General features: G+C 45.7%; 1 protein-coding gene across 6 annotated transcripts in view; it reads left to right on the forward strand.

Moving 5' to 3' along the window:
* LOC308360358 (casein kinase I) overlaps nucleotides 1-22,597 on the forward strand; it is a 35,857-nt gene that overhangs the window by 10,912 nt on the left and 2,348 nt on the right. For 2 of the 6 annotated variants that reach the window (XM_080832247.1, XM_080832248.1), the window contains 9 exons: nucleotides 3,915-3,984; nucleotides 14,140-14,288; nucleotides 14,656-14,890; nucleotides 16,459-16,544; nucleotides 17,999-18,083; nucleotides 18,232-18,380; nucleotides 19,063-19,143; nucleotides 21,506-21,612; nucleotides 22,011-22,569. In XM_080832247.1, coding sequence (XP_080688373.1) covers nucleotides 3,915-3,984; nucleotides 14,140-14,288; nucleotides 14,656-14,890; nucleotides 16,459-16,544; nucleotides 17,999-18,083; nucleotides 18,232-18,380; nucleotides 19,063-19,143; nucleotides 21,506-21,612; nucleotides 22,011-22,098 — 1,050 coding nt within the window. In that variant the 3' untranslated portion in view covers nucleotides 22,099-22,569. Of the gene's footprint in view, nucleotides 1-3,914; nucleotides 3,985-14,139; nucleotides 14,289-14,655; nucleotides 14,891-16,458; nucleotides 16,545-17,998; nucleotides 18,084-18,231; nucleotides 18,381-19,062; nucleotides 19,144-20,314; nucleotides 20,417-21,505; nucleotides 21,613-22,010; nucleotides 22,570-22,597 lie in introns of those variants that run through there. The other 4 variants (XM_080832252.1, XM_080832249.1, XM_080832250.1 and 1 more) reach the window with 4 other exon arrangements.

Genomic DNA, 22,597 nt, shown 5'->3' on the forward strand with positions numbered 1-22,597 from the left:
GGGTGCAAAGGTCTTTTGAGAGGTCTAGTTGAGACCGGAGGCTGCTTATAGTCTGGGCATCAGCTTGAGTGTGAGGGGTTTTGAGTCTAGTTGAGACGGGAGGGTCGATTGTAGTGGCCGCAGCTGAACTGGAGAGGAGGCCTGAGTCCGAGCAGCAGGTTGGACATTGAAGAGCACTCAGGCCGCCCAGGTCAGCTGGCTCAGACAGTGGAGTCTGCTAAAAAAGATTCTGCAGCCTTTAGCCAAAGGTCAGGGTTTCCCCTGAACTTTGAGATTCATCCCTCGCAATGCCATTGAAAATGATCCAGCCTGTTTTTCTAATAAGAGACATGGCCCGTAATGTGGCGCCTTCTTGTCACTGCTCAGGTTTGGAGCTTCTCGTGAATTAAAGCATCTCACTATGAAATGTCATGCTGTCGGCTGTTCGTGACCAATGAAAGATCAGGTTTAAGAGTGCGGCGACTTATTTTCGTCTGACATTTGGTTGGGCCCTTTTCGTGTGAATAGTCTGCCGGCGCGTTTCTCTGTCTCGGTTTCTCTCTCCCTCTGCTCACTTCCTGAAAAGAGCAGGCGGATTTTGTTTCTCTCAGAAGCTCTGCATTACATCACCGCTAAAACACATGACCTCACCCACCTCTTTATTTATTTACCGCCTTAGTTATTTATTTATTTATTTATTTATTTATTTATTTATTTTAAGGCCAACCGGCGCTGATTGGCTTGCTTGAGTGGCATTATGCGGTCCTATGACAGACCTGTCTGTGGTGACCAGAGAGGTGACTGAGCATTGACCCGGCCGCCTGTGACCAATACTGCAGTGGTTCTCAAGAGCACAAAGCTGCCATAAGCCTGAGTGTCCCACAGTAAGCGTTTTAGTCTTTTCCTCGGGTCCTCTGCCATCTGTTTTTCTCCCCTCCCACCCTAAGCATTATATATTATTTATATATTTGTCGCACGGCTGTCCACGTTCTTGAGGCACGTGGGGAAGATGCTGGTCAGCATCTGCTGGCGTTCTTCACCCTGCAAGGTTGCGCTCTCTGTTGACCTTTGTCTTTTTGCTACGGCTGACTACAGGCTACCTCTAGAGCTGAGTGGTAAGGCCAGGAAGGAGGAGAGGAGCTGAGGCTGGGGCGGAGGGAGGGAGGGAGGGGGGGAGAGAGGGCAGGAGGAGATGCTGGAGATGCGGGACAGGGGCGTGGTCATGCGGGTTGATCATTCATGTGGTGGTGATGGCACAGCTGGTTTAAGCCGTGCCCTCAATGTGCTGTCACAGCCCATTAACCACCAGGACGCTTTCCCAAGCGCTCTCTCCTCTCTCTGTCTCTCTTTCTCTCTCTCGCTCTCTCTCTCTCTCGTTGTGATGGGCCACTGATGAGTTCTCAGAAAACAAAACAAAGCTAAGTGTGGAGCTCAATGCAGCAGTCAGCAGAACAGAACACTCTCTTCTTTCTCTCACTGGCAATCACACCCCAAGCCACGGTGCGGTGCAGGCACTGTACTGTGCCCATGAAACGCACATATCGCACTCTTCCTGTGTCAAGACATGTCTTCACTAAGGTCACTTTAATTGCTCCTCTCCCCCACTGAGATCATGATCCTGGAGGATCAGTAGATGCACTTTCATAACTTAATTTATTATACAGCTCCTCAGAATGCTGTAGAAAGTTCCATTGAATTAAGTGGACCACCCCCATATTCAGAGGTCAGAGGCCATAATGGCAATTACTTTCAGTGGTCATTATTAGAGGTGCACCGAAAATTCGGCAACCGAAAAAATTCGGCCGAAAACGCAAAAAAAGACACATTCGGCCGAAAGCCAAATGAGTGGCCGAATCGGAGGCCGAAAAGTGGTGGTGACGCAAAATTATACAATCTTGTCTGATTACACAAGCAAGGAGCACAGGCCACCTAAACGATCTCAAAATAGTAAAATGTAACAATGACGCCAACCCCTCTAGCTTTTTATGGGTCGTCAGAGTTCCTAATTTCCGTCTCCTCAATGCAATGTATTTCTGCAACTTGTCTTCTAATGCCTTCTCAGTTAGCTTACGTGATCTTCCCTGCGCCATCATATCCTCAACACTTCTCTGTTCTTCCCCATCAGACATCGTACACGTTGCAGAGTTAATGCTCAAGCTGTATGCCACAGTTCAAAAGCTCTTCCTTACACGGAACTTTTCTTTATAAACGAGTGCAAAGCAGCTTCTCAAAAATCCACATTCACTGATTCAAGGCAGGCTATCAGTGTAGATTCTTGCTAGGGGTGAATTACTAATTGCTATTTCCAGCATGGAGCAGTTACAGTTTAACTTTCGTTTTTATCCAATTTCAATAGTTATCTTCATTCATCCGTATATCTTCGTATCTTCTTAATACTGAAAGATAGAAAGGATTTTTCGATACCTGTTCTCGTAGAATGCTTCAATGAATTACCAGTTCCAACTTTAGCTTCGGTGGGGAGACCTTTCACTGGTGCAGCAAGCTAGCTGCGTTCCACTCCTTGTACAGGCAATCCAGCGAAGTTCAGCTAAGCTAGTTTTTTGACTAAATGTAGTGGCACTTCGTCTGTCTGAGTCTTCTGTACCACGTTTTTTAAGTTCAGTTCTAAAGCTTTTAATTGACACGTGTGAAACAAGATAAACTTCAATAAAAAATGTTTACTGGATCAAAAATAGAAATACAAGTTTGCACGGTCAAAAAACTATGTCGCTTCCAACATCTGAACTCAAAATCTAAAACTAACAGTTCCTTGATATCAGTTCTCCAACATTTGAAGATTTCAAATAAACATTTTTCCTTGAAAAAAATGTCTAAACATTTATTGTTAGCAGTAGATTTAAGCAATATTTTAAAAATAGTGTTTTGACAACTTTAAACGGAACTGTCATTTTCGGTTTCGGTATTCGGCCAAGCGATTAATTATTTTTCGGTTTCGGCCACAAATTTTCATTTCGGTGCATCTCTAGTCATTATACCAGGTTTTGTGCTTCTGATTCACAAGAGGTTTGGGGACTTATCGTAACAAAAATTACTTGAAGCTAAGTGAAGATCAATGAGTAAAACATCGCTACACAACACCTAATACCGGAGAGTTGTATTTGTAATGAAGTGAACTTTTTTTCTCTCTCTCTGTGGAAGGCACAAAAATGCAATAAAATTAAATATTTAGTTTCTTTATCGTTTGGCAAGAAACCACGTAATAAGAGGGATAATGTACTGTCTGCTGTTCATCTGAAAATTAATCTCACTGCCGGGGCGAAACTAGACCCCTCTGCTGTGGGTCCTGTTCGTCCTGTCAGGATTTATTTTGCTATACTGACCAGTAGACTATTATCCATACACAGTGATTTTCTGAAATATTTTTGGTGCCAAGGGCCTCATGATCAGTGGAACACTAGTGTTTGGTAAAGACACACTTGCACAAACTGAAACCCTTGCCATCGCTGAGAAGGTGGATCTATGTTGATGTTATCGTTGACGTTGTCATGCTCTCATGCAAACCCATAATGGCTGCCATCATTTGGCTGGGCGGTGCGAGGTTGAGTTAAGCTGATGCTGATTAAGATTTATGTTCTTAACCCAACATGGGGGCTGAGTGCTGTGCTGAATGTTATGTCATCCTCATCGGGTATGCATGACGCCACGGGCTTATGCCTCGTCTCTGTAGCCTAGCCGAAAAGAGCCACTTGCATCCTTTTTTTTTTTTTTTTTTTATTGTAAAGAAGTGTAATTATTCGTATATCGTAAGAATGTCTAAAATATTTATGGATGCAGTGCTATTCAATGCTGTGTATGCAAACACTATAGTGAGTAAATGCGTTATTAGGATCCAACATGAACAGCTCTCTCCTCCTCGTAGCAGTAGACACTGAAACGGACGCCTCTAACGCTCCTCATTACTCTTCTCCTTTCAGGAACCCATCAAGTCCAGAGCACCACAGCTTCACTTGGAGTATAGATTTTATAAACAGTTGGGAAATTCAGGTAAGGACCTTTACAACATCAGTGATTGTCTGATGACACACAGACATGCCCTCATATAGACTCTGTGTGTGTGTGTGTGTCTCATCAGACACTCATATTGACAGTGATTTTGTTTGTCTGTGTCTGTGTCTTTCTCACATCAGACACTCGTATTGACATTTCCTTCCATGGTGATGAAGAACTCTCGCTCTCACACACACACACACATCCGGTGTGAGTTCCAGAGCTGGTACTCTGAGCTCGCTGTAAGGCACGGGGCGCAGTTCTCAAATGCTTAGACGTGGCCGTCTGACAACTCCCACCACCATGTCCTTACACACACAAACACACACACACACACATTCACTCACTGACTCATACACATTCCTACACATGCTTACTCATACACCTAAACAGCTCTCTCATACACACACACACACCTTCCTAAACACCTTCACATTCTTACACACCACGTGCGTCCTCTTATATATGCACACAGTCAAATGTTCTCTATTTCAATTGTACACACATATTATCTCCTTCTCTCTCTCTCTCTCTCACACACACACACACACACACACACACACACTCTCTCTCCTGACATAATGTAGATGGGAGTTCAGGGGTATCAGATGCTGCTGCTTCTGCTGCTGTTGTTGCTGTGGCTGCATTTGTGAAGTGATTTCAAAAGGCCTGCCAGGCTCCAGCCACCCAGCCCGGTGATTTGAGCTCCCCTCCCAGCACCCAGCTATGCATTTTTAATGAGCCATGCAGCGCTCTCCGGCACTGACGTCAGCCACTGCTCGGCTCTAAACATGGAAATTGTGTTTGGGAGTTTCAAAATAAAGCATCATCATCAGCATCACGGCAGCTTGGCAACCCCTGAATATGTGTCTGGTGTCGGCTCGTATCTATGTGTAGCCTGCAGGGCTGCTGGGGTGTGAGGCTCGCTAACACAAGTTGATTAATAGGTTGTGATAAGTGCTTGTGGGTTGGATGGACTGTTGGTGCAGCCCGTCTTTGATCCCGTTAAGCACCCTCAGATGAAAAGAATGGAACGAGGAGCGACCTGTCCACATCCTCCACTGCGTCCATTTGATCAGTGGACTGAAAAAGATGTCCACCCAGATACACGCTTTTTTTCCCCCCCTCTCCTCTTTCTTCCACTGTGTCGTTCAAGCACACAGACAGACACTTCTAGAACTTGTACACACACGCGTTACAGCACACACACACTCCTGGAATCCTCATATTCAGCTATGTCATTGTCAACATACACGTACAAATACATACATACACACACACACATACGCACACACACACATCCCCTGTGCTGCGCCCCACCTCTCTTCCTCCCATCGTGCTCACTCGCAGGTCTGGCTGACGTAGATCTTGGCGCACCACCACTGCAGAAACTACCCCCCCCCCCCCCCCCCCCCATGCTTGTGAGCGAGAGGCAGGGCTATTCTACAGATGTCTATTTATAGCCAGCCATCCTCACCCCCCCTCCACGCCACACTGCCATTATCGTATATCTCCAGTGCTCCAGTTACACATCAATGGGCCTCTGAAGAAGGCACCGCTGAGGCTGTTTCCTCCCGTGGACCTGCGAAGAGAGCTGAAGTGCCTTTGGCCTCTCTGGATGGATACCTCAGCCCTTCACTGTCTCTCTCTAATGCAGGACTCAGGGCCTGCTCCAGTAAACAGCACTTTTTTTAAGACTCATCCACTGTCCCATACTACACTGAATGGGGTGCATGGGCTGGTGTAGGAGTGATGGTCACTGATCTTATGAGAGGGTGTGTGGGCGTCTTCACAGGAGAGCCTTTTTGCTACTGCATTGCTTATGTACCAGTAAGTCATCAAACAAGAGGGTCTGTAAGGTCATCCACGTATGTGAATGAGGACCACTTTAGACCCCCCCTGCCCCCACCTTGGTCCTTAATTTCAGAGGCAGCCAGGTTCCCAGTCAGACCTTGCCCTCCTGTGCTTGATCTCTGGGCCCCCCCCCCCCCCCGGCCTTGACGGGCTTAGCCCACTGTGAGGGCTCTCCTTGGCTGGATCCCACCTCTACTTGTGTCGGGGTCGTCTCGTGCAGCTCTGTGGGGTTGAGAGGACAGTTATTAAAGTCCATCCGCTTCAGCCGTCCTCCCTACACCACAGATGGATTGGGGGAGGGTTAGGTTTGGGGGGAAGGAGCCAAAGGGTTTCCTGCTGATTAACCTGCATGCTGGCGCTAGGAGAGGCAAAATGATGAGTGCTGTGTTTTGAGTTCAGGCTCACGGCAAGCAAAGCTGGAGTTAGGGTACTGAGAGGAGAGGATCTAATCCAAAGAGTTAATTACCAACCCCCCCCCCCCCCCCCCCCCCTGAAAAGACTCTACACCACCACTGAAACCAAGCTACAGACAGGACACAGTCATGGTACTTCTTGTTCGCCTTAAATGAAATATATTCTCCTGAAGATTGCCCCATATGCAAGCGTTAAAATGCTGCCTTCAAATGCAGCTAAATCAAGCTGAATGGAAGTGTTACTAGGAAAATATCCTAGACCTTTGTAGACCTTGGCGCATTGAATCTACACCATGAACTACATTGCAGAGTGTAGCTATACAGTAAAAATCCCACATGTAGATGTAACGATAACGTCGCTGCCTTTGTTAATCCGTATTCTTCAAGTCGTTCCACTGTAACGAGGACTGACCATCCTCATGTAAAACGTGGCCAGAATGCATCCTGTTGCAGTGACAGAACAATGGTCTCTTGACTCCAGGACACATTATAAAAATAGTGCATAATCACTGGAGGTTGTGATCAAAACAGAGACGGGGATGCATCAGAAGTACCATACAATTTTTATGTGAAAATCAATCATTTATCCTGTGGATTGAGCCTCCACACAATCTGCGCAGAAGCCTGCTGCCGTCAGAAATGGGCATTTTTGTCTCTGCAAAGTGTAATTGCTGTGTGTTGGATAAGTGCTGTGGAGATACTTCAGTGACGCAGGCTTTTGTGTAATATAGCTGTAAGGTTTGCCAACCTCACTGTGTGTGTGTGTGTGTGTGTGTGTGTGTGTGCCCATTTAATGTGCTCACCCGTTTGTGTGTGTGCGTGCTTTTGTGTGGGGTTTTCTGTCTGTGTGTTTGAGTGTTTGGTTTTGTGTGTGTGTGCGACCCAGCCATTCTTCCCGCTAGCTGCCGACACTTTTCACTATCAGGTCACAGCTTCTATCAGTAAAATCCCCTGCTGTTGTTGTTGCTGCTGTTGTTGATGCTGCTGCTGTTGCTGCTGTTGCTACTGCTAGTGTGGCTGCACAGGTGCCCTGTGGTTGGCGTTTGGTAGTTTCCAACCTGGGGGCGGATGGCACCCGACTGCACAGCTGCCATCTCCCCACTGCAGCCCACAGCTTACTGCTGCAGGCCTCACCACCTCATTACCTCATCCCCTCCCAGCCTGCTTGCGTCTCCTCTGCCTTTAATGGAGACAGAGCCCAGTGCCCTTTTCTTTTCTTTTTTCTCTCTCTCTCTCCCTCTCGTTGACCCGCTCCCCTCTCTGTTTTCCCCTCCTCTCGCTTGCTGAATTTTTAATGTTGAGCTCCTCCTTCTCGACGGCGACCTGGCTCCGCTAAGGCTGAGCCCTGAGAGGCAGGCATTCCATTGTGTCTGGGCACTGGCCTCACAACGCTGCAGGGCCAGCCAAAACCCCTGCCCCTCGCCCCCTCTCTCCCCTCAGCCCGGCACAATACAGACGATTGTTAAGACCGGCAGAGGGAGAGCTTGGGAGAGCGAGAGATTTCACATTTGGAGTGAGGAGTAGGGGGTTTCCCCTGCGCAGCGGTGCTATAGAGCTGATAGGAGTGAAGCAGAGGGTTTTTAAATGGGCCTCTTTTGAAGCGCCGCCCGGCCGTGGTTAACAGCAGGGCAGCACTCTCAGGGAAGTGCAGCAGGAAATGACTGACGAAAATGATTGCCTTTTATTACAGGCCACCATTTGTTTCAGCTTAGGGCTTTTTTTCGTGTTGTTTTGGCTCAGTCTGATACCCAAATATTTTTCCTGGCAGTCGGCTTTCCTGCATCTGTCCTTTTCCTCCTTGTGTTCTGTTTTTTGTAAGCTGTTTTTTGAGTGTTTTTGTTGGCACTGTGGTGTCTGTTTTAGGGTTTGATAGAGAGGTGTTTTATTGTGGGCGATTTGCACTGATGGAGGAAGTGCTCAGGCGGGGAGGCGCGGTTCTCCCTGGTTGATTGCTGGTGTGGATCTCAAATGTGCGCAGCTCTTTCCCGCTCGCTCACTCCCTCTCTCGGTCCCTCACTCGGTCTCTCTCGCTCCCTCACTCCCCCTCCCTCCCTGATTTCAGCTTTTTGATGACTCAGCTTCCTGGTTGGGCTGAGGCAGAAGCTGTATCCTTCACGGTCCACGTAACCTAGCAAATGTTGCCCGTCCAAAGTGCAGGCCTTCAGGCAGTCATAGGCGGATCTCTGCCTGCCTGCATATCTCTCTGTCTAGCTGTTGCTACTTCCTTGTGGGAATGACGTGAGCGTTGAGCAGGTAAATCCTGCCTATAATCCCCCTCCCTTTACTCGAATCATCTCCTCCTCCTCTTCATCATCCTCTCCTCCTCCTCTTCATCATCTCCGTGTCAGGGTGCCCTCGGGACGACAGCTGCCTGCTGGATGCCTCGGGTCTGTTGGCAGCAGCGGGCAGGAATGGCACGCGTAGCACCACCCCCAGATTGAGGTGTGGGAATAAGGGCATTGCGTCCTCCGGCAGACCACAAGCCCATCCCCAAGGGAGGGATCCAGCAGTCGACCCACACACACACACACACACACACACACACACAGAATTTCCACACACACATGTATTCACACACCAGTGGCGGCTGGTGGTTTTTAAAGTGAGGGAGGAAGAACTGTGCGCCTGGTTGCCATTGGTCTGCTTATTCCGTTGGTGGCATAAGTATGTGAGATACAAGTTGTTTCAGGGTGTTTTTGTGGCCTACAGTACTATAAAATAGCAGGCAGGGATACAGTTGATACAAAGCCACCAGTGTGGCACCATTGTACTTAAAAAGCTGGTGGGCAGCATGTCTTCGGACTAGACAAGGCCAGATGAAAGGATGCAAAGCCAATAAGTCAATCAGGCCTACTTTTGATTTGAAAAACTAAATTCTAAATGTTGGGCCTACCATTTGGCCTATTTTCCCCCTTTATTACTAAAGCTATTAAGGTTATTATTTGACTAATTTTATTTTCAGCTGAAATTGTTTAAAAAAATTAAGACACAAGACCAAAAGTGATGCCATTTAAAATGCATCATGCTCTGAATCATTCACTAACATCCTTTCCACAATATTAAACAACAAGTAACAAAGGCAACAAGTAAGAGAACATTATTTCAGAACTATTAACATTAACATCAGATTATGCCAGATTATTACAGCCATCACTCATAGTAGCCTAGTATGAGGCCAATGCCCAAATTAGTAGGCTAATTACGAAACACATCGCGTTCTGAAACATTCATTAACAATTTCCATTCAGAATTTCAGCTGAACGTGAACAGTCAGACTAACAATAGGCGTATGAACGATTTAAACAAAACAGTACAGCCGATTGTTTTTTATGGTACCAGTGAGGTATAAGTATTTCGCCTACCAGTTAGCATTTTACGGCAGCGGTTTTACGTTTAGTGACGTTTGGTTTCCCTGTTGGTTTGATACTAACCTCCTCTCTGTAGCTCAATGAATGAAACGGTTTGTTCAATAAAACATGAACAATATCTTCGTTCTCCATTGCACGTTCTCTTTATTTGCAATCTTTCTACAACAATCTTTAAGGGTGACATGTTATCGATAATATCCTTCTGCAGAATGGTTGAAGAGGGAAACTTCTTTCGGTATTAATGTCGAATCCCCTCCCTCCAACTCCAAATCCGTTGTTTATTGGTTAAGTGATGTTGGCGCAGACTCAGACGCTAGGGAGGTCTTTCCTCCCCTGGGCAATGTAAGTCAATGAGCCCTAAGAACCGCCAGTATCAGAGACAGATTCCATTGATTTCAATGGGAGCCAAAGGGAGGACGTCCTCCGTACAGTAATTTCTTGTTACGATAGGGGGTGCTAATGTTATTTTAACTCAGGGAAACAAATTATAATATGCATAGTATTAAATACTGATATCAAACTGCATTTTTAAAGGAGTTTAGTCAGTTCAATTTCAAAAATACATTCTCAAAAAGTTTTGGGAGGTTCTTCCTCCGTTTCCTCAATGGAAGAACCTCCTCTGCCACACACACACACACACACACACACACACACGTTTCCACACAATGGAAATATTTTCTGAAAGGGATCACTCACACAGTGGCATTACCAGTGTGTGGGTTTCCTTTAGGTCAACCTCGGGGCGTGGTGCACATTCTGCTCAGCTGACAGTGACAAAGTGCCTTTGTTGGCATGCCGGCACTCTGAATCACCCACTCCTATAGTCAGCAGGACCTGGCCCTGGGCGGGATTTATCCGACAAGCTATAGATCTCAAACTGCAGTGCAATTTAATTCCCCTGATAGTTTTGTAATAATTGAGAATTGATTTTTTTAATAAATGAAACAAAAAAGTGATCACAGGGCATTAGTTCCATTTCAGATGTACCTCCTAATCCCGCCACACACACACACACACACACACACACACACACACACAAAAACAAACAAAGCACAGATTTGAGATGAAGGCTCTGATTTTGCTGCTCTCCAGTGCGTGCCTTTGCTGTTTTAACCTAATTGAGAGCACAGGCTGGCCCCTGTGGGTATGGTACCTCTGTGCGTGTGTGCTGCTGGGAAAGCCCCTGCCTGTCTGCCTGTGTGCTGCGGGCGAGAGAGAGCCGCCACAGATCAGACGCTGTGACTGATAACCGCTCAAGGGCCCTCCGCCTTCAGCAGCTTCATGAGAACCTGACACCCAGCGCTGTTCAAAGGCCCCTTTCTTTCCTGTTTAGGAATTCAAACTCCTTTTTCTCTGGGTCCCACGGCATATTTTGGAAAATCATTTTTATATTATACACATGATTATGAATGAACACTTTTCACCTATTCTGAAGCTACTTTACACTGAGTAAATATTTAAAAAATGGGTTGGAAATGTTCAGGCAGTCCTCTGCTGTTTGTGTCCACCATATTATATCGCATTATGGTTTAAAGGGACGCATTGGCCTCTTGTGCGCTCTCTGATACCTCGTTTCCATCGGGGCCGGAGCTGGGCCGGTGCCCAATCTGGCACCAGTTCTTGTGTTTCCACCGGGGCCGGGCTGGTGCCGGAGCTGAAAATCGGGCACCTGCCTGGCTCCCTGGAGTTGCTGGGCCCAAATCGGGCACCAACTATGTCACAGAGGTGGGCGGAGTTAACCCACCAGAAACAGAAATTTCCTGCCACCATTTTTTTTTTTAGCCATCAACCAAGATGATGAGTGAAAACGATGAAAACATACATGGAAAATCGATCCATTAGTGGACCATGGATTAAATAAATACCTCGATAGCAATTTAACCATCAACAGAAATGCAACACAAAATTGAAAAGTCAGTAAGGAAAGCTAAAATATATGAGGTAATACAAGGAGAGTCAGAGATAGCAGGGTTCAAAAGGACAACAGACCTAATAACAAACACATTAAAACTAATAAAGAAAGCTTTCATCCCCATCAAAATGTGTTGGTTTGTCTGTCTTGTATAGTCTTTCAATCTGGTCTGTTGTTTTTGTGTGATATTACACTTGGAATTAGTAGTTGACTAAGCAAGTTCTTGTAGCAGCTAGCTAACTAGCACTCGCTGCTAGCTGTCGTGAGGTACTACTAGAGTTGTTATGCTATTCAACTAACTCCCATCATGAGCTGCATTGCCTGCTCGTAGAAAACCCGTAATTGCATCATTAACTGAGACTGTGATGTAGTGCTGGTTTTGTATTGTGTGTACTGTAGAAGACGTGCCACTTGAAAACGAAAAAAAAAAAAATAGCTCTTTACTAAGCAAGTTTGTGTAGTAGCTAGCTAACTAGCACTAGCTGCTGTAAGGTACTGCTAAGGTTGTTATGGCAACTGGTTAGTATATATCAGTGTAGTAGCTAGTGCATTGACACTCGTCTGATCTACGTGAGGAAATATAGAAACCCCGTGGCCAAGTAAACAGAACTTTAACTTTAGGTCGTATGGTACTACATGGTATTAAAAAGTTAAACATAATTAAAGTTTTTATCAAAATGAATTTGCCTTCTCGCTGGTAGAAGACCACTTGTGAATAACTCACAACTGTAACCATAGGAGCATGTCATAACATTCCATGACGTTTAATTTTGGTGCTGGAACCGGCTCCGGCGGTGGAAACGCAGGCCGGTGCTGAAAGGAACCGGCACCGGCCCGGCCCCGGTGGAAACGAGATATAAGTGTTTCCTGAGCACCATATTATATGACCTAATGGTCTAAACTCTAAAGGGACGCTTCGGCATCTTATGCGTTCCCTATGAGTGTCTCCTGTGCACCCTGCACTCTCTATGAGTGTCTCCTGTGCACCCTGCCAGGTTGATGAATGGCTGAAGATGAGCAATGTCTGCCCTGAAAAAGCAGTTTATTGTGGAAAGAATTGTTGTCCGCGAATTAGCCTTCCATGGTGACATAACATAAAAGCTGGAATGTATGAGCGTGTGGGTAAAGGAGAAAGCTGTGTGTGTGTGTGTGTGGGTGTCGGCCTGGGTTAGTTTGCTTCTGTATGTGTGTGTAGTGTGTTAGTGTATCTGACAGTGTGTGTGTGTAACGCTCATTAGCTTTTTCTGTGTATGTTTGTAAGGGCTCAGGGCCTGCTGCATTGTGAGTGTTTAGCTGGCAGGCAGACAGACAGACCTCCTGACCTGCAGGCTTAAGGGGGGAGAGAGTCAGGTCACACAAGTCAGATGAGGTTCCTGCCCAGAACACACTGTACACTGTGTTTTTCCCTGCCAAGAGGAGCCTTCAAAGTCAGGGGCTAACAAAGGCATTGTTGCCGTTCATAATTCAATTTGATTAGATGACTGTCACATGTCTTCTGCTGTTAAAGACGTCTGTGCTCTTCAGAGTAATTGTATCCACTTGCTTGGCTTAGTTTGTTAGAAGTAGGGAAAAAAGACCAAATGAGATAATCCTTTATTAATCCCACAACGGGGACATTTGCAGTGAACAGCGGCAAAGGGAATGCTGCAGTAGCAAGAGGCATCAGTAGAAAAAGCAAGATATAGTAAAAACGTAACGTTTTATGTAAACAGGCCGCAAATAACACAGTGCACTGTTTAGTAAACATTATACAGTGATATTGTGCAGGTTGACATACTTTGAGCTGCTAAAATAAGTAAGTACCACATGCCCTCAAACATGGCTATGTGCAGCAGCATTGAAAGATATAAACATTAAGTGACTACAAGACGAGTCTGGTTTATCGCTTGGCTGGCTCTTCTATGATGCTGCTCTTGATAGTGAGCATCATAAAATGAAAAAAAAAAAATTCTATTTGTTGAAAATTTCAAATTAATTGTGTGGAATGTTTATACCAAATCATAAACTTTTAAAGGAAAAGCTTTCAGGTGGATAACTAGGATAAGGATTTGCTGTAAAATCTATCTACTAGGAGCAACCAGGAGAATTTGTTTAGTACACTTAAGCAAGGTGACAAGTCTGGTCACATTTCGCAATATTTTCTTTAAGCTTAATATTTCTTTGAGTTCCCAGAATTGTGGCAAAGATGGAGAAATACTGTAATTAACTCAAATCAAATGGGCATTAATATGTATTACTCATTTACAGTGTGTCATGAACGTGGGAGGTTAGAAGTTCAGTAATTCTGCCTTCCCTTATAAAAGCGGATATTCCTCCCACTGTCTCATACTATTATTACTAAGGTATGATTCAGACATGTCTTCCCCTTTTTTGGTATATTTGTGTACTCTGGATGACTTGAGACAGCTGCCGCTGCTACCTTTATCTGACAGTCGATTAATCCATGTTGAAAATGTATTCAGGTTCATGTCCTGTAGTCCACTTTGGTGTAAAGTGTGGTGTGGTTTAAGTGTAGTTATGTCAGTGGTAGTGCCACTGGTGGCCTCATCGCTCTGATGTGTGTGTGTGTGTGTGTGTGTGTGTCAATTCTCCTCCCCGCCTGCAGAGGGCATTCCACAGGTGTACTACTTTGGGCCATGTGGGAAGTACAACGCCATGGTGCTGGAGCTCCTAGGGCCCAGCCTGGAGGACCTGTTCGATCTCTGCGACCGCACCTTCTCCCTCAAGACCGTCCTCATGATCGCCATACAGCTGGTAGGACCCTGTCTCACGACCATCTCACAGCCGTCCCTCAACTGTCTCCTGTCTCCCAGCAATCACATAACCATGTCCCAACCACAAAATCCCTTTGGACCTGTAGTCTTCATCACGGTTTCATCACCCCCCCCCAAATGATCTCAGCAAGTCCGGATAAATACATACGCTAACTTTTGTCTCTCTCACTCTCTCAATCACTCCTTCTACCCTTCTCTATCTCTCTCACTGCCTCTCTCTCACTGCCTCTCTCTCTCACTGCCTCTGTCTATCTCACTGCCCCTGTCTCTCTCTCACTGTCCCTATCTCTCTCTCACTGCCTCTGTCTTCTCCTTTCCCCTATCTCTCTCTCTCCCTCACATCTCAGATAACGCGGATGGAGTACGTCCACACCAGGAGCCTGATCTACCGCGACGTCAAGCCCGAGAACTTCCTGGTGGGGCGGCCGGGCAGCAAGCGGCAACATACCATCCACATCATCGACTTCGGGCTGGCCAAAGAATACATCGACCCCGAGACCAAAAAACACATCCCATACCGGGAGCACAAGAGCCTGACGGGCACGGCGCGATACATGAGCATCAACACCCACCTGGGGAAAGGTCAGCCTCCACTGAAACGCCTGCATTCTTGTCTTAACAGCCATAGCAGTAGTGTCATTTCCAAATGAATCATGCCTGTACGTGCGGCCAAAGAGGGTAGAAATAACCGCTTAAGGAAGTAGAAGGATTTCCAAATATTTTGTGTCAACAATGCTTGAACTAGGAGGTACCGCCAGTTTGGTCTTGTGTTGTGTTAACAGTGCAAACAAAGAAAGAATATCACACTCTAGGATCAAAGTGTCTTTTACTCTGGCATTCAGTTCCGCTTTAAAACTGAGTGTTCTTGTCAATGGCTTCTCCATTAACCTGCATAGGCTGTAATCTACCTTGCTTATAAGTAGGGTTGGGTACCGAGAACCGGTACCAATATGGCACCGGGACTATACAACCGGTACCTACCCGGACCGAAATGTCACGCAGATTTCGGTGCTTCCTTTCGGTGCCTGAGCCGAGTGAAATGAATAACCGCAACTAATCATGCAGCTAAATGAACAAAACTTACGTAAAATGTTGTTTTATAAACAGGAATTATTTCAGGCTGCAACATGAAACACGGAGTCTGGTTCCAAAACAGTAGAAAACTAGCGATAGCTAGCTAGCAGTAACGTGAGTGGCGTATGTATGTATGAGTATGATCTGTATGAATTATTTTTTATTTTGTTGCCAGGCATATTTCGAGGGTCACATTTAAAACTGCCCCATCTCCCAATGTTAACTTTGTCCTGTGGCGCTCACGCTCATTGGTGTTTTCATAGCAACAGTCTTACGACAGTGAAGCAAGCAGCATTTAACAGCGCAAGCACAAACAAAGCTCGCCATCAACCTTTTAACAGAGAAAATAGCGAAAGGTAAACGGTCAAAAGTGTGGCTGTATTTCACAAAAAAGATTCGTTCTATAGCAACCTGTACCATAGTCTCTTAAAGGGGCAGTACACTAGGTACTAGAACTAGAAAAGATAGCTAGGTAATAAACAAATCAGAAAATGTACATACAAATACATGTTTGACTACATAGGCAAATATGCTCATAAGTTTGAAGCTGTAGTCTGTAAAAAGTGTGTGTGTTTTGTATTTTTATATTTATTTAAGCATACTATAAACTGTTGTTAACAGTTAATATAATATTCCTAGTTTGAAGCTGTAGTTTGAAGCCAAGTGTTTTGTATGTATTTATATTCATAGTATACTTTAAACAGTTAATATATTGTTCAATTTGAAGAAAAAAATTGGCCTTGGCAATAAAAAAAGCCTTTCTTTAATGTCGTCAATCCTCGTTTAGTGCTTTTTTTTTTTTTTTAAGTATTGGTTCAGGCACCGTTTAGGCACCGGTATCGTTTTAAAAGTATCGGTCAAGTACCGGTATCGGGAAAAAACCCAAACGATACCCATCCCTACTTATAAGAAACTTTGGATAAAAGGCTTCTGACAAATGATTAGTTGTAAATGTAAATTCAGTGAGCTGGTTTGTCTCCGCAAACAGTGCTGTATTGTCTGTTTGCGTGTGTACACACGCCGGTGTCATGCCCATGTGTGTTCATTTGTAACGTCCCTTTGTCTGTTCCCTCCAGAGCAAAGCAGAAGAGATGACCTGGAGGCTCTGGGTCACATGTTCATGTACTTCCTGCGAGGCAGTCTGCCCTGGCAAGGCCTGAAGGTAGCCACTCTGAATATGTACACCTGGACCAACCCACTCACACCTACCCAGGACACACACATACATACTCATACTGGTGAACACATTCAAACACACACACACACACATGTATACTGGTGTACACACATTCATGGACACACAAACATGCACACACAAGGACACACGCATATGAACTCGTACAGCTATTCACAGACATGGAAACGCACATACATACATGCGCACACACACACACACACAAGTACTCACACACATTACACATAGTCAGACACAGCATTTTCCCGAGGTGTTAATGGCCTTTTCGAGCACTAGTGACTGCAGCTTTCAGCTTATCTCAGTGATGGCACTGTGGCTAAATAATTAACTAATGCAAAGCTCTTTGCTTAGTGGGTGGCTGAGCGCTAATTACTGTACTTGCCTTGTAAGAGACTTAACCCAGTTGGAGAAATGGCCACACACACACACACTCACTTACTCACAGATATGTGTAATTAGCCTTGCACTGCTGTCTTTGTGATTGAATCGAGCAATTCTGTGCTTTCACCCGCTCTGCCATCTTTTGTTTTTGTTTTTGTTATTTTTCATCTCCACGTCAGCGCTGCGTTCCTCCCTTCCCCTCCTCTCGTCTCCTGCTCTTCATTTCTTTAGTCATGTCTCCCCACTGGTGTGAGGAATGTGCCCCCCACACACACACACACACACACACACACACACACACACACACACACACACACACACACAGAGCCACCCCTCCCAAACTGAAGATTCTCTTTGACACGCTAACACACACACACACACACTCACACACAGCCACCCCTTCCCAAATTGAACACTCTCTGTCTTTCTCTCACACACACACACGCTCACAGACACACACATGCTCACGCTCACACACAGCCACCCCTTCCCAAACTGAACACTCTGTCTTTCTCACACACACACACACACACACACACACACACCAATGAACTCTCCAACATGCGGCGCCTCTGCCCCTTCATGCCGAGGTCGTGGTTTTGTGCTGACGCAGCACCTGGTGCCGTTTGTGACTTGGAGCACAAACTTGATCATGGAGTGATCGTTACGAGAAGGAAAATGTGGAACGTTTTCATTCATCACTGTTCCAGTCAGCTGGATTTTATTCCCTAAAAAATGTGGATTTGCCGGAAGCAGATTCCTGTCCTCAGTTCTGTACGCCAGTCAGCGTTCAGGTTCTGCAACCACCTGGGGAGACAAAGGGGGTCAGGCCTCTGCTGCGTTCAGCACATTTCATGTTTGCCCTTTTTATTTGCTTTCAGACATTTATAGCTGTGTTTCTTATATTTTATTGTTGTGTTTGTTCCTTCCCCTCCTCTTACAGTTTATCTTCGACTGCTTTCTTATGTTTATTTGTGTGGATGATTATTAATTTTCCAATTTTTTCCTCCTGACCTGCTTTCCTGTTCTGCATCTGCAAGGCGGACACGCTGAAGGAGCGCTACCAGAAGATCGGGGACACCAAGCGGGCCACTCCGATCGAAGTTCTCTGCGAAAGCTTCCCAGGTCGGTAGCCTACTTCTGTTTCAGAGGACGCTGCTGTCATGGTTAAGTCTGCTATTTGAATGGTAATCGGACCAAATATAAAACAATCCTCTGTGTGTGGCACGTGTGTGTGTGCGCGCGTGTCTTTTTCCTCTAACCCTGCCTGCAGAAGAGATGGCCACCTACCTGCGCTACGTGCGGCGGCTCGACTTCTTTGAGAAACCAGACTACGATTACCTGCGGAAGCTCTTCACTGACCTGTTTGACAGAAACGGCTATGTCTTTGATTACGAATATGACTGGGTCGGCAAGCCACTCGTGAGTGCTCCCGTTGTTTACCTTGAATATTACATCAGCCTTGCTAGCATGAAGCCTGACTAGAGTATATTGCTGAGAGTATCAGTCGTGTTGGTTGAAGCTTCACTAGAGTATATTACTGAGATTATCAGTCGTGTTGGTTTAAGCTTGACTAAGCGTATATTGCTGAGAGTATCAGTCTTGTTGGTTTAAGCTTCACTAGAGTATATTACTGAGAGTATCAGTCGTGTGGGTTTAAGCTTCACTAGAGTATATTACTGAGAGTATCAGTCGTGTTGGTTTAAGCTTCACTAGAGTATATTACTGAGAGTATCAGTCGTGTGGGTTTAAGCTTCACTAGAGTATATTGCTGAGAGTATCAGTCGTGTGGGTAGAAGCTTCACTAGAGTATATTACTGAGAGCATCAGTCGTGTGTGTTTAAGCTTCACTATAGTATATTGCTGAGAGTATCAGTCATGTTGGTTAAAGCCTGACTAAGAGTATATTGCTGAGAGTATCAGTCGTGTGGGTTGAAGCCTGACTAAGAGTAATATTGCTAAGAGTCAGTCGTGTTGGTCGTGGAGTAACTCCTCCCTCAGGTGGTGGGCGTGTGCTCCTCTTCTGAGGCCTCTGGCTTGAGGAAATCTTGATTCTGTTGCCGTGGCGATGACTCACTCTGACTCTTTGTTTGTGCCAACACAGCCCACACCCATAGGCCCCATCCCGAGTGACACGCCCCAGCCCAGCAGCAGGGACAAAGCACAACCGCAGACCAAAAACCAGGTGAGGAGGCCTACACACACACACACACTGTCTCTTACGCACGCCTACCAGCAGCCTGCAAACAAGGCCCCACCTTGTCCAGAACTGCCACCAGCTCCTCAGGAGGGTGACTCTGTTCCTGCTCAGCCCTGCAACAGCAGCATCTCTGTTTGTCTGTCTGTCTGTCGCCCCCTCTTGTCTTTGTTCTTCTGCGTCTGGTCTTGAACCTGTGTTGGCTCTCCGTTGACCCCTGGCTGACCAAAGCAGCTAGATGACTGACTGACTGAAGGTCGTGGTGTTTGGCAGTAGCCTTTGAAGTGGACCCCACACACACACACACACACACACACACACACACACAGTGAGACAGCATTGGGGTCTGGCCACTAGCAGTAATGACACAGAAGCCGTCCCAGCCCTGTGTGTGGTCAGTTTTATTTGACAATTCTGTACCTCTAGCTGCCTCACATCAGCCAACTCGGATGAAACCCAGTGCTTTCTGAATGTAATCAGTGCTAGAGCTTTTTAAACACACTTGAGTATTATGCAAGCCACAATTAATTTGATCATATTAGAATGATGACATTTTATAAATACTCACCCAAAGTACAAGCTTAGCAAACCAACCTCATCAAGGGCCTTTGATCTCTGGATTCACTCTGTCTGGAGGCTGTGTTGATGGGTCTAAAGATATGTCTATAAGGCAGATTTTTACATACATTTTCCATGTTGGCGGTAAGAAATAACCATGGGGTGTCCTGCTTGTGGACGCTCTGAGAGACTTTAGAGCAGTTCAGAGCAGATCTGGCCCTGTGGGTCACAGTGAGGCCAGAGCCAGAGCCAGTTCATGCATTAACAGCTTGTGAACCCTTTAGGCCCCTAAGCCTCACGCTTCCTCATTCTCTCTGCATTGGTCTGAGTGGATTTGTTTCTTGTTTGTATTTTTATCTCCCCCCCCCCCCCCCCCTCAATTTCCTGTCTTTCAACTTTTAACTTTTCTTCTTAGTTAATGTAGTTCTGAATAACAAGCCTGCTTCTGCATGTCAAATGTCTCCTGTAATTTTTTGTTTTATTTTGTTTTTTGTTTGTTTGTTCTCTCATTTGTACGTCCTCCCCTCTGCCCCCTCCCTACCCTCCGCCACACCGCCTCCCACCCGCCCCCGTAATTCTCATCCACTGTGCTGTTGCTCAGTTGACCGAGCCCAAAGGAAGTGACTCTCAGCCCACTCCAGTGACCAATAAGGAGACGCTGGGGTCGCATCTCACAGCTGATAGGCTGGGGGGCTCTGTCCAGGTACTGCTTGCGCATGGCGCTGCATGGCTTTGTCCATTCTTGCATTTGTCTCTCTTCTGCTTTCCACACTTTCTCTCTTGCTCTTCGTTTCTTGCTTTCTCATGCTTTGTATCTTTTTTTTCTTTTCACCCTTTGACTTCTACCACCCGTATTTCTTTCCTCTCTCCTGTTTTACATTCTCCACATCTTCTTTTGCTCTCTCTTTTTCTTCCTTTTCTTTTGCATCAGCACAGTGCTTTTATTAGCAGCAGCGCACCGCTAAACACGCTTCCACCTGAGATCCAGGTGCTAGATTGCACACGAAACAAAGTTGACCTCCATGGACAGCCCCTAATACAAGAGAGCTCACTTACCAGCAATACAGGGGTGCGCTTCCCTAAAAGCGTTGTTGAACAACTACTGTAGTTAAATGATAGAGATTGTCGTTCAGAACATTCTCTCTCCACGGTTACCACAGTGGTTGCTCAACATCGGTTTCAGGAAAAGAACCCCAGATAAGTTGGCAGTGGTAGCTCTAAAAACTTAATTTTATTCTTTGTCTACCATTCTCCAAAATGTCATTGAAAGTAGTCTGTGATCCGTGTTAAGAAGAAGTTTGTGTCCGCAGTTTAGAAGAAGGTCCAGGTATGAGCCAGTGCTTAAACTTGAAAAGTGTAAACACTGAAGAAAGCTGAAGCTAAGCTTGCCAGTCATCCAGAGACTATGCATCATGATTCCACTGGTCTCATGTAACATGTGCTTTAACCGGACCCCTGTGCCACCTTGTGTCCAATTTGGGAATTACATCTGACAAAATGTCATTCCAAAACAACTGAGATGTGCCTGTCAGGCGTTCTCAAAGATCAAAAGGTTTAATATTGAACTATTTTGAAGAAGATCTTCCTCTTTTGTCAACAAATGTTTACGTCCAGAAGGTAATTGATCTTCCTTTATTCTTTCCTTTACTTCCTTTAGATTTCTGTCTCCCACCCCATCTTCTACTCTCTCCATCTATGTCTCACACTCTCTCTGTCTTTCTGTTCCTGTGTCCATTCTATCTTTCTGAGCTGCGGTTCAGTATCGTCACATGAGCTCTGTGTCTCTGTGCAGGTGATGAGCTCGACGAACGGAGAGCTGAATACTGACGACCCAACTGCAGGACACTCCAACGCTCCCATCACTGCACCCACCGAGGTGGAAGTGGCCGACGATACAAAGTGAGTTAAAGCACGCCTGCGGAACACCACAGGGTTTACATGATCTGTTCCTCACACAGAGGAACAGCTGGATGTTAAACGTCATGTACAGATGATTTGGAGAAAGAGGCCTTGGGGTTTGGGTTTGTTTTTGATGAGGGGAGGTTTATTTCCATGCTCTCTTATTATCACTGTGGATGTCTGACTGTGAATGATGATGATCCTGGAACTTCAACTGTAGAGTAAGCACACAGGCACAATGGACAGAGCAGAGATGTAAACTTAGAACTTATGTGGCTCTAAGAAAAGTGGTTTGCATCCTGTTCCTGAGCTGCCTCCCTGTTTTGCGAGTTTTCATATCTTTCCCTGCTATGCACACCTGACTGAAGCCATCAGTGGTGCCCACTTCTCTCCATCAGGTGGGCTTGGGGTAGGGGTAGATGGATGACACCCAAGACAGAGGGAGGCTCCGAGAGCAGGATTGAGCATCTCTGCTCTAACGCCTGACTCAGACGGAGGCCTTGCTTAACGGCTGCCTGACGGATGATGGAGGGCGTAGGAGACATTTATAGTGAGATTGACAAGTCGACAAACAAATCACGCCGCTAGCTAGCTAGCTGTTTACCTTGTGGGTAGTAGCATGCTAACATTAGACGGCTGGCTCAGACACCTCCAAATCCCCTCAGACGTTTTTTTCATTTACAAAAACGGGGTTTTTACATTGCACAGTGTCTTTCTCTGTAACTTAAAAAAAAAAATCTAAGCAAAAAAAAGTCAAACAAACAACCTTTTTGTACAAATACGACCATCTACAGAGTTTGGTCCGCCATCTTCTTTTTTTTCAGCGTTGCGATTTAATTGGCTGAAGCATGCATTGCCTCTCAAAGTTGGACAATTTTCAACTTTTGGTGCAAGCAACACAACTGAATGCAATACTATTAGTCCGCTCAATAGTCACAGGAATTCCTTCAAACGGCGTGTCTGACATTTGCGTGTTTGCTCCTCT

The sequence above is a fragment of the Sprattus sprattus genome (genome assembly GCF_963457725.1).
Source record: "Sprattus sprattus genome assembly, chromosome: 2".
Taxonomy (NCBI): Eukaryota; Metazoa; Chordata; class Actinopteri; order Clupeiformes; family Clupeidae; genus Sprattus; species Sprattus sprattus.